Source organism: Amphibalanus amphitrite, unplaced genomic scaffold (assembly GCF_019059575.1).
Source record: "Amphibalanus amphitrite isolate SeventyFive unplaced genomic scaffold, NRLGWU_Aamphi_draft 000783F_arrow, whole genome shotgun sequence".
NCBI classification, from domain to species: Eukaryota; Metazoa; Arthropoda; class Thecostraca; order Balanomorpha; family Balanidae; genus Amphibalanus; species Amphibalanus amphitrite.
In genome coordinates this window covers 324,026-335,479 of record NW_024882277.1, presented here as the reverse complement: position 1 = coordinate 335,479, position 11,454 = coordinate 324,026, and the positions used below count along the sequence as shown (strand labels likewise).

The 11,454-nt window shown below is 61.4% G+C and overlaps 1 protein-coding gene across 1 annotated transcript; it reads left to right on the top strand.

Annotated features, from left to right (window-relative positions):
* Positions 1–1,366: 1,366 nt before the first annotated feature.
* Positions 1,367–9,572, top strand: LOC122366073 (ras-associated and pleckstrin homology domains-containing protein 1-like). Its single transcript, XM_043337856.1, has 4 exons — positions 1,367–1,612; positions 2,216–2,420; positions 3,572–3,684; positions 5,742–9,572. The coding sequence occupies exons 1-4, from the start codon at positions 1,367–1,369 to the stop codon at positions 7,848–7,850; spliced, it is 2,673 nt and encodes an 890-aa protein (XP_043193791.1). The 3' UTR covers positions 7,851–9,572.
* The last annotated feature ends 1,882 nt before the right edge of the window (positions 9,573–11,454 follow it).

Below are 11,454 nucleotides of genomic sequence, written 5' to 3'. Positions count from 1 at the left end.
CCACCGGCAGTGCATCAACCGCCGGGTCGCAAAACTTACGGGCAAAACAAGCGTTCAAACAGTTCGCACGCTCGCCATCTCCCCGATATACACGACCGTCACATTCCAAGACAGGAGACACTTGTGCTGATGACTTAACTGCTTTGACAAACGACCAGTAACGTTTAGGATTGTCTTTAAAGTCATCAACAAGACTCAATAGATACTGACGGTATTTCACGGCTACCAGCGATTTAAACTCTGCCCTAGCGGCAGAAAACCGATGAACATTTTCCAAGGATGGATTTGTTTTTTTACGGCGAAAGGCTTGCTCCTTTTCACGAAGGAGATCCCTTACTGACCTGTCAAACCAAGGCGGACACTTTGTTTTCAGTTCTACAGTAGGGATGTGATCGGAAATGGTAGCCAGAACAAAATCGTAGAACATCGAAACATGGCTTTGTGTTAGTGTGGACTGCCCGGAGCGGCGACTGAGGCACAGGGGACTCCATGGCAGGCGGTCCGCCGCCGGAGCACGGGAATCTGGCGCTGTCCTGGGGACACGGAGCCCCATGGCTCGGCGGCCTCCCGGCGCTGTGGCCGGGACCGGAGACTGGCTCGGTCAGGAGCTGCGGCCCGCCCGCCGTCCGGGAGGCGACTGGCCCGGTCGGTACTCGGGCGGCCGCGCCGGGCCGCGCCGGGCCGCCGTCGGTCGGACTCGGACCGACTCCGCAGCCCGCTGCCCGCCGACCAAGGCCAAACAGTGCACGGCCGGCCGGCCAGTGTCGAATGACGCCGGCCGCATCGGAGTTGCGAGCGGCGAGCGGCCGGCTGGGCCGACATGGGGCGACACCCTCCCGGGTGGTGGTGACCAGGGGCGGGCTACGTGGCAGGGGGGGGGGGGGCTACAATGCTGCTGAGATTGTGGAGATCATCACTGTCTGGGAGGGGGAGATAACGATTCAGTGGTGTTTTCTGTAAGATGTCCTATAAGTCTACCAGCAAAGACGTTGCAGAAAATGAAGGCAATATTTGCCGGCGCATATCATCTGAAAAGAAATTTAACCAAAGTCTGAGATGAAAAGTCGTGCTTCAAAACACATCCAAGCTGTATTACACTTCTCGGGAGACTGGCTTTCATCTCATTTCTCGTCTGCTGGCGCCCCAGGTGCCGCCTATGAGCGGTCTGTTAGTTCAGCGATGGGATGTGCAAACTCGGCGCCGTGTGGATAGTGGAGCTGGGCCCAGGTGGACCGTGGAACTGGCTCCGTGTGGGCAGTGGACCGCCGGCCTAGTGGACAGTGGAAGGTGGGGCGAACAGTGGAGTGTCCGCCATGTGGACAATGGACAGCCGTTGGCCGTGTGGACAGTGGACAGCCGTGTGCCGATGGGGAAACTCAGCCGGCTGGCTGGCAGTGTGCCAGTGCAGGGAGTCGCCGCCCAGCCGGTCTGCCGCCGCGCCGCGCCGCGCCGGTGTGACTCGACCCCGTCTGGCCGCTCGGTACTGCGCCGTCACCCTACAATCGGCCACCGCGACAGGAGGAGGCCGCGGCTTAGCCGCAGCTCGGCAGCCACGGCGCACCAGCCGGCCCGGCGCGGCGGGGGCCGCGGCCTGCTGGCTCACGGGGCGGCGGTCAGGTGGCCCCTCCCGACTGAAAAGAGTGGGAGGGGCCCCGCCAGACTGACCCACTCCCTTCTGACGCACTGATGCCTGCCTACCTCCCCTACTGACGGGACGATGTAACCGCCCTCCCTACGGACCTTCGCCACGGATACCGTGTGGCATGTACCCAATGACCTCCGGACACCGCAGCTGATCCCTTCACGGTGTCACGTGTCGCCGCCCCGGTAATCTATGAACGCTGTGCAGAAGATAGTGTTGTGCTTAATTTGTGTGGGTGCATCCCTCGAGGAAGAGTTGTCACTTGTCAGAAGTTGGCAGTTAACGAACATATCCCTGGGTTCATGGATGGCGCTACATGGTTTCACACCTGTAATATGAGATATTGTTATTAGGGATGGGGTCTTATGTTCGGCTCCGCTCCTGTCTGTCTGCCGTCTGCCGGCGTCCTTAGTCTCGGTGTGCTCCGCACCTGTCTGTCATCTGTCGGCGCCACCCCCCCCCCCCCCCCCAGTCTGTGTTCTGATTGCAGATGTGGATAGGACGCCGTTGACTGATCCCCGCGCTGACCATTGCTCCCCGTGTCTGACACCTCTGCTCCTCCTGTGCCGGCAGGCGGGCGGCGAGGGCGGCGGCGGCGGCGGCGACGGCTCCGGGGAGCTGGCCGCCTCCTCGGTGCTCATCCGACAGTGGGCCGAGAAGCTGATCGGTGAAAAGTTCGAGACGCTCTCTCAGCTCAGCAGCTACCTGGTCAAGAAGAACTACGTGAGCGGTCCGACGCCACTGGGCATGGCCGCCGCGGCAGCCAACGTGATCAAAGGTGGGCGGCGGCGGCCTTGTGGCGCGGACTGCGGGCCGGCCGGCCGGATTAAAGGAAATAGTTCACATTTTAACATGGGTTTTGAACTGGAATAGCAGTTCCGTAGCTTGGGCTGAGACGAGCATAAATCAGGAGCTTTTACAGCCCAACGATCACCCTAGGCAAAGATATTCTATTTTTCGTCCCGAAAAATGTGTCTTGCGTTGAGGATGTGTGCCTTGCATATATTCGCATCCAGTATGAAACGAGCATGGGTCCCGAAAATTCTTCAGAAACTAGAGAAATTATCTACGAGAACTCTAGAGAAATTCGCTCCAGTGAGGCGCTCCAGTAACAAAAGCACGAGCAGATCGCCCAAATGCCGGTGGCAGCGATAATTTCTCTAGTTTAAGAATTTTCGGGACCCATGCTCTTTTCATACTGGATCGCGTGTGCCTTACAGAAACTGAAAAGTTCTTCCTATATCAAAAATATAGAAAATAATCTTTTGTTGTAAAAAGGTTTTATTTTCTTTGCTGATCATTTTGAACATAAAAAATCACAAATCCATTGCAAAAAAATAATTTCGTGAAAGTGAACTATTTCCTTTAACGCTGGTCGGCCGGCCGGCCGCGGTGACCCGGCGCCGTGCATCATGTCGTATCGCCGCACATCGGTGGTGAGCCGACAGCGGCCGCAGGTTCTCCGCAGCGTCCCCGGCGACCCGACCGCTCTCCTTTCCCGACACGGACCATCTGTCAGCCGCGCTCAAATGAGCTCTTTATTCTCTGCTGCAGATCAGACCAAGAACGCTAAGTTTTATTCTAGAATATTCTTTATTCTAAGTTTTATTCTAGAATAGAACGTAGTCTGGTTTCAAATGCCTAATTGCGTCGTTGGCATCAATCTGTACCCTATGGTATGTTCTGCTGACCATATTCAGTCTCTTATCCGACCATTACCAATGAACGCTGGTCATCTTTGTCAGGAACCAAAATGTCCGCCGAAACGGCTCGAACCGGTTAGCTCCGATCGCCGCCGGCTACCTTGCCAGCGGCCCCGGGCTCTCCGACCTGGGCTGCCGAGGCGGACCTTGGACACACTGTAACCTGGGCTGTCCGACCCGAGCTGCTGGGCGGCGTTTTGTGACACACTGTGTTGTTTTGTTCCAGACTTGCCGTCAGGCTGTTTGCCGCCTGTAAATAGGCATAGGGAGACACAGCTCCAGCTTCAAAGAAAACTGCAGGAGAAGGAACTTTTTCGAGAACAGAAGAAGAAAATACAGGTATGCACAATACTTTTTCATACTTTATTTACAGGAAGTCTTTACTTGTTCTCTTTTGTCTAGACTCCGCTGTTTGAAGTTAAATTGAATGCAACTGGCATTGTCATTGTTTTGGTAACTTCAAATACGGCAGGAAGTTGTCCCAGTGTGCGGTTTGTTTGGTGAAGCCGGCAGTTTTACCGCTGAGCTGAGGCCCTGTATAGTGGCACCGGTGATTGCCTCATTGTGATTGGCCCAGGTGCCAGTCAGTCGTGTTATATAAGGCCGGAGGCAAGTTCGCAGATAGGATCCAACATATTTGGAGTTGTCAGTCCAATTTCCTGACTAGTTACCGAAACTCTCCGGCGGATATTGAGTTTTGTATCCTCCTTCGTCACGTTCACAAGATTTAAATCAGGGCTACACAGACAGCCCTCTGAATGATGTTACACCTTGATGAGTCCTTCGATTTGACTTATTTGATGATCTTTGTGGGCGGCGATGAAGTTTTATTTCGCTTTCAGCGTACGATCTGGCTGGCTTTTTATTCAACACCTACATCTTGTCCGTTACCGAGTTGCAACAGTTACGTAAGGTCCTTAGCGCTACCTGCATTTTATCATCAAAACTGGCTAATTTAACGTTAGTTTTCGCTGAAACTGCGTCATGTTCCTGCGTAGATCATTGGCCTTTAATCTGTAATATATCAGCGTTATGGGTACGGCTTAACGGCTGATCTTTCCGTCAGTAACGAGTTGAGGCCGCCGCGCCGTCCGGTTTGGAGCCACAGCCCCTACCCTCCCCTCCCCATACACGACTGGCAATGTCACGGGCGAGTCCAGGGTTGTCGCGCGCTGCTTTGGCTCGGGTTTGGCGCCGGACTGATATATCTGGTAGTGACTTGTGTCTGTCGTTGGTGGGTACGGTGTCAGTGTGTTCCGCGACTGCCGTGGTCGCCTGCCGCTGTGCTCCTGTGTTCGGTGCCGGGGCCTCCAGGCTCACCCGACGGAGGCGGCACAGACAGCCGATCTGGGCTCTGTTCGCTCTGCTGTCTGACCGGCGTCGTTGGAATGTGTCTGGTCTGTCTGTCCTGCTGTGTGTCTGCTGTCCGGCTTGCTATATGTCTGGTCTGTCCGGCCTGCTATATGTCTGGTCTGTCCGGCCTGCTATATGTCTGGTCTGTCCGGCCTGTCCCATGTCTAGTCTGTCTGGCCTATCCCAGTGTGCGCCCCTGTCTGCTCCGTTGGACTGCATCGCCCGACTGTTTGTGTGTGGCGTTCTGTGCTCCGGTGGCCGCTGTCAGTCTGCTGTTGGTCTGTGCTGCTGTCCCTCTGTGCCAGGCTGGTAATACACTGTATCAGCCGTGATTTGTGCCGGCCATGACTCCGCCTTCCCTCCCCAGTCCGCCCACGACCATCATCGGCCGAGTCTGCGCACGTCCAGTGTGCGGCCCGAGCCGAGAATGTGTGAATAAATAAACAGGCGGCCTGCAGCGGGGGCGGCGCGGCCGGCTCTGACATTGGCCGCGGCCGCCCGCGCGCTGTGGGCCGCCGCCGCTACACGCGCACCGGGCAGTGCCATTGTTCCATCCGCGCATTAGGGCTCAGTTGTGACCTGACCTAACTCGGCGGATCAAACCACCACTGGTGCACGCGATATAATTGACCTGGCTACCCGTCTTAGACGAACGGCACCGCCCTTCTAGAAGCACCGAGTGCTAGTGAAAACACAGACCAGCCGTAAACAAATGTCATGTTAGATAACATGCGTTCTGGCCAGGCCACTCCAGCTGTGTCGTAATAGAGGCAGCTAAAACAACACATGTCTTGGTGCACCAACGCCCAAATATCACTGCGCAAATCTTCCACTGGGTGATCCGCGGACTTCTCGGCTCCTCATACCACTACCTCTCGGCTGCTGTTGTTTCCCTGACTGGCGTGCACTGCACTGGATGACCCTCCCTGCCTTGTCCCGTTGGCTGTGTCTGTGAAGCCGTGGTCCTTACGCCAGCTACCTGGTGCCGCCCTGTGCCGCCCCTCGTCCGTCTGACAGCCCTCCTCTGTCCCCTCTATCCACAGGACGCCGACGGCAAGGGTGATAAGGTGGGCGCGCGCGGGCGGAAGCGCAAGAAGGGCCTGGGTGACGACAAGCCGGACGGCACGGAGGACCTTTCGATGGACTCTGCCGGCTACAGCGAGCCGCCCGGCTACGGCGACCACTACGGCGGCGGCTGGCTGGAGCCGCGGCCGCCCGCCGACGCGTTCGGCGGCGGCGGCGGTGGCGGCGCGCCGGCCGGACCGCCGCCCAACGCCATGGACCAGGAGCGGCCCGAGTACGCGCCGCTCTCCGAGGCCGCCTGCGTCAACATGTCGGCCATGAGCGGCGGCGGCCCGGTGCAGAGCTCGGCGGCCAGCGGCCACTCGCACTGCGCCGTCATCACCAGCGCTGCGCACGAGCCGGGCGCGCACACCACCTTCGTGCAGCCGGCCGGGCCGCGGCACAACGGCTACCAGCCGCCGCCGCCGCCGCCCCCGCCGCCGCCGCCGCCACTGCCGCCGCCACCACCGCCGCCGCCGCCCCACTCCAAGTTCAAGCTGAAGTACGAGTCGGGCGAGTACGACGCGCGCTCGTCGTGCTCGGGAGGCGCCGAGCCGCCGCACCACCGCGAGTACGGCGACGCCATGGCCGCGCAGGATAACGAGGAGGAGCTGATGCAGTACTTCAACAACAAGGACCACCACCACCAGGAGGAGGAGCTGTCGCAGCTGCGCATGCTGCTCGAGCAGAATCTGCCCGGCAGCAAGGAGACTCAGAAGGTGGAGAAGCCGGCCGGACCGTTCCCGGGCGCGCAGGGCCAAAACGGCGCCGCCAACTCCGTGGCCATGCGGCGGCGGGTCAGCTTCCAGCCGAGTCTGTCGGCGCCGGACGGCCTGGCCGGACCGCCGGCCGGCATGGTGCCGCCCAGTCCCAACACGCGGCGGCGCTTTTTCAACTTCCAGCCGATCGGGCACGACCCGCCGCCGCCGCCGCCGCCGCCCGGCCTCGGCATCGCCGAGTCGCCGTTCGTGTCTCCGCACAGCACGCCGATCCCGCTGTCGCGGTCCCGGCACAACTCGGGCCAGCTGCCGGCGCCGTACCTGGTGCGCGGCCCCGGCACCGGCACCATCACGCCCTTCTCGGCCATCTCGGAGCTCTCGCGGTGCGCCACCATCGGCTCGGAGAACTCCACGCCGTTCCTGTCGCCGCAGTCCACCCCGGTGCCGTTCGCCCGGTCGCGGCACAACTCGAGCCAGCAGACGTGCCGGTTCCCGCAGTCGCGCTCGCGGCACTCGTCGGGCGCCACGCCCATGTCGGCGGTCGGCTGCCGCCAGCCGCAGCCACTCTACGCGCCCATGAACCCCAACCCGTACTCGCCCATGTCGACGCTGGCGCCCAGCTCGCCGCACATGTCCGTCGACGAGTCGGGCATCCAGACGTCCAACTTCCCGACGCCGGACGGCACGCCCTCGGTCCGCTCGCGCCACTCGTCCTCTGGCTCGGGCATCTCGCCCATCTCGGCGCCCGTGTCGCCGACCAGCGCGGCGCTGGTGGACAGCCGCGCCGGCTACAGCGACCTGCGCCGGCGGCACCAGTCGGCCGGCGCCACCGTCCACTACCGGCCGCCGCCGCGGCCCGCCGACACGCGCTTCGACCAGCTCGGCTTCGAGATGTCCGGTCTGACCGAGGGTATGGACACGGGCGGCGGCGGCGGCCAGCTGGGCCTGCAGCGGTCGCAGAGCGTGCCGCCCACCTCGATGGCGGTGGGCGGCGCACCCGGCGCCGACGGCGGCTACGTGTTCCGCGCGCCGCCGGCCGCCATCGCCGGCGCCCACTCGGGCCACGGCCTGGTGGCGCCGCTGGCGCTCGAGTACGGCGGCGCCATGGACGGTGGCTTCAGCGCGCCGCCCGCCTCCTGTCCGCCGCCGCCGGCCTCCTGCTCGTCCAACATGACGCTGGCCGAGCTCAACACGTCGCTGCAGCGGCCGACGGTGTCGTGCGCCGCCGGCCGCGACCCGATGGCCGGCGGCGGCGGCGTGCAGGAGCCGCCGCCGCCCAGCGTGGACGCCGACCTCGGCGAGACGCTGCAGGCGCTCAGCGAGTGCGACGACTTCTCGCGGCTGATGATGGAGGTGCCGGAGAACGAGTAGGCGGCGCGGTGACGTACCTCAGGCGGGCGCAGTCACACACCCACACAGACACACAGACAGACAGACTGACTGGGGGGAGTCCGAGCGGGCCGGCGGGGAGGGGTGCGGGACCGACACACACATATTCTACACACAGTCTGATACGGCTGAGCTGTCCGCTGCTCCATATGCTCGGCTTTGCCTCAAGCGCATGACTCTTTAATATCGTCCACGTCTCGTTTATCTTTATACCCAGATACATAGTTGGGTATTTTCCGCTTTTAATCAGACATTTGATACACGTCACATCATCCGAGTTCGGACACTGTTTCCATCGCGCCGCGCCATGTGATGTCCGTCGGAGGGGTGCGTCCCGCCGGCAGTCTCTGGGTCGGGCGCCGGCCTGCCGCGGGCAGACGGACGGACGGGGTGGCTCGACCCCGACCCCGGGGCGCGGAGCTCGTACACCGTGTGTGCGCGGCCGCCCGGCGGGGCTCTGCCGTCCCCCGGCTCCAGTCGCTACGTCTCGCTCGGCTAGAGGCTAGTTTTTACCGTTTAAGCTGGGACTGACTGAGAGCGAAGGCTTGCTGATGTTGTGCGCCGTGAGGTGTCGCTTTTGTCGTGGTTTCGTCGTGTGTGATTTGCTATGGTGCTGAACGATTTACGCGTAAAAACTGCCCGCGGGTGGCATCATGTCAGAGAAATAGATATATTTTACCGAGGCGGGTGCGTAGCTAGATGTGAACGGCAGTGAGAGGAAAAGTACCTGAAAACTTCAATATATCTCTGAGATTGGCGCGCGCGCGCGCGCGCGCGCGCGCTGGGCTGACGGGGTAGAGCGGCCGGAGAATGGAGAGAGGAGCGGCGATCAGTACAAACTCGTGTCGGCGCTGGGTGCAATGGGCGGCGGGCGGCCGTCCGTCCCGGCCGCGCTGCGCCGTGATCGGGACGGCCGGCCGGGCGGTGGCGCGGCCGCCGCCCCGGTCCGCTCGTCGATGTTGATTGTGCGCCACCTCTGGCCGTGATGGGTTGGCGGCTGACCGGCGCTCGTTGTTTGTGTTGGTGTGGGCGGCGGGCGGCCCGCTGCCCGGCCCTGTCCAGCCTCCGTGTGCTTGGTCCGGCCGACGGTATGCTCGGTTATTTTTGCCAGTCCCCGGCTTTTGGGCGTTGCGTTGCGGCCGTCTCGGTGGCTCGTGTCTGTGTTACCTGCCGGTGATTTGTCGTGATGTCCGCGGGTGCGCTCCCGGCGCTGCCGCCGGGCGCCCCTGCAGTAGCGTAGCATTCGCTTTAAGGTGATTTAGACTTACAGTGGCTGGCGGGCGGCGCCGGGCCGCTGGCCGCCGCGGCAGTGACCCGCTAATCAAACGGTGCCGAGCGGCCGCTGGCTCTCGCACGGGGCATTGTGGGCGCGCCGTGCCGCGCGGCTCCGGGCCGTGGCCGCGGATACAAATTCTATATTTTATGTTTACGATCGGTAGAGGTGGGTGGGTGCCCGGCCGCCGCCAGCTGCCAGCCACAGTTCAAACGGACGCCGTCTGTAGTTCTGGGTGTAGCGGCGGCCGATCTATGGTGCTGTGTGCGGCGGCGCGGGACCGGCAGCCGCGCCGACAGTTGTTGATCATGCCTATCGAAGAGGGTCGCTACCTGCGCACGATTGAGACGAACTTCTGCCAAATGCAGGCTCTTTTGCGTTGTTTGTTCGTTTTAAAATGCCAACAATACACAATAAAGCAAGCCTAATCACAGTGGTGTTGTGAGTTCGTCGCCGTAGTTGCCGTGCATTGTTCGCGCTGAGGGGACAATCATCCGGGATGTAGACTTCGCACTAATCGTGTGGTGTCGGCAGGCAGATAAACACTGTCGTAAGCAAATCACGTTATATGTATTATGACTGGCGACAAGCATCTACATTGTGTTCGTAAAAAAAAAATCGTAACAACCAAAATGCCACTGTTACAAATGCCTATTGTTACAGTCTTAGAGAGCTGCTGGTAAGGAAACATTTGCAGAAAATACTAGTCGAAGTTTCACCTCAACAAAACACTAATCCTAACAAAAACTTTCAACGGAGAGTAATGCCCACCATAACAGAATGCCACGGCACCGCCCTCTTACGATTCACAAATCGGACACTCTCAACAAAACATTCTCATAACTAACAGCACCAGCGTATTCTTCAATGACGTGGAAGTTTCCTGACCCTATCAATCGCCGCTCACATTTACTCGTCAGCTACACTCGCATCAATACTGGTTAACGGTGTCATTAGATGCCAGTCCACTACTAGAGTTGTGGTGCTGACCTCTGTGCAGCCGCCTCCCGCGACTCCCGCTCGCCCCACCCGCTCACCAGCAGTGGCAGTGGGACGGCGGACAGAAGGGCGGGTTCTTCATCAGACAGTTGGAGGTGCACCACTGGCTCATGCCGGGCACCCAGCGCCAGGCGCCGGTAGCCTCACACGCGCTCACCAAGGCGCCGGGCCGGGCCGGGACCGGCGTCACGGACGGCCGCCGGCTGGTCGTTGTGGTCGGGCGCTCCGTGGTGGTCGGCGGCGGCGGTTGGGAGGTCGAGGGACGGGCCGTGGTGCTTGAACTGGCCGCCGGAGGCGCGGTGGAGGGCTGCGGCGCCGGCCCGAGGACAGGGATGGGCTGCACGTGGCCGACGGGCTTGGTGAGGACGTTGGAGCCGAGGTCGGAGGACGGGGACGGCATGGGCTGCGCCAGGCCGTCCGGCTTCATCGGCGCCATGGTGCTCGGCGTCTGCCGGTCGGGGGGAGGGCCCTGGTCGTCGGTCGGCCGGTGGGGACCCTGCCCCGCCGGCAGGACGGGGATCGGCTGAATGTCTCCCGTGGGTTTGGTCTGGACCGGGTAGCCCGGCTCCGCAGGTAGCACCGAGATCGGCTTCACGTCTCCAGTCGGTTTAGTCTGGACCGGCCGGTCGGACTCGGCGGGCAGCACAGGGATCGGTTTCATCTCTCCGATGGGTTTGGTCTGAACCGGCCGGTCGGGCTCGGCGGGCAGCACAGGTACCGGCTGCACATCGCCGATCGGTTTGGACTGGACGGGATGGCCCGTCTCGGGAGGACGGACGATGATCGGCTCGACGTCCCCGATGGGCTTACTCTGCACCGGGTGCCCGGTCTCCCCCAGGACGGGTATCGGCTGGAGATCGCCGGTCGGCTTGGTCTGAACCGGGTGGCCGGGTTCTTTCTGAAGGGACTGGATCGGTTCTTCACCATCTGTTGGTTGTACACCTAGCTCTGGGCTATCAGAACCGTCCTCCGGTGTCAGCTCGTTCGATTCAGCTGGTTTCGGGAGTCCTGTCGGGGGCCGCGGAGTTGGGTAAACTGCCGGACCGGCCATGGGGTATCCTCCAAACGATCCTCCGGGCCTGGGGTATCCTCCAGGGGATCCTCCGGGACTCGGGTACCCTCCGAACGATCCTCCGGGCCTGGGGTATCCTCCAAACGATCCTCCGGGACTAGGGTACCCACCGATGGATCCACCAGGCCTAGGGTATCCTTGGACGGATCCACCTGGACTGGGGTATCCACCGAATGATGCTCCTGGACTGGGGTATCCTCCGACTGACCCTCCAGGATTTGGATATCCTCCGACCGTTCCTC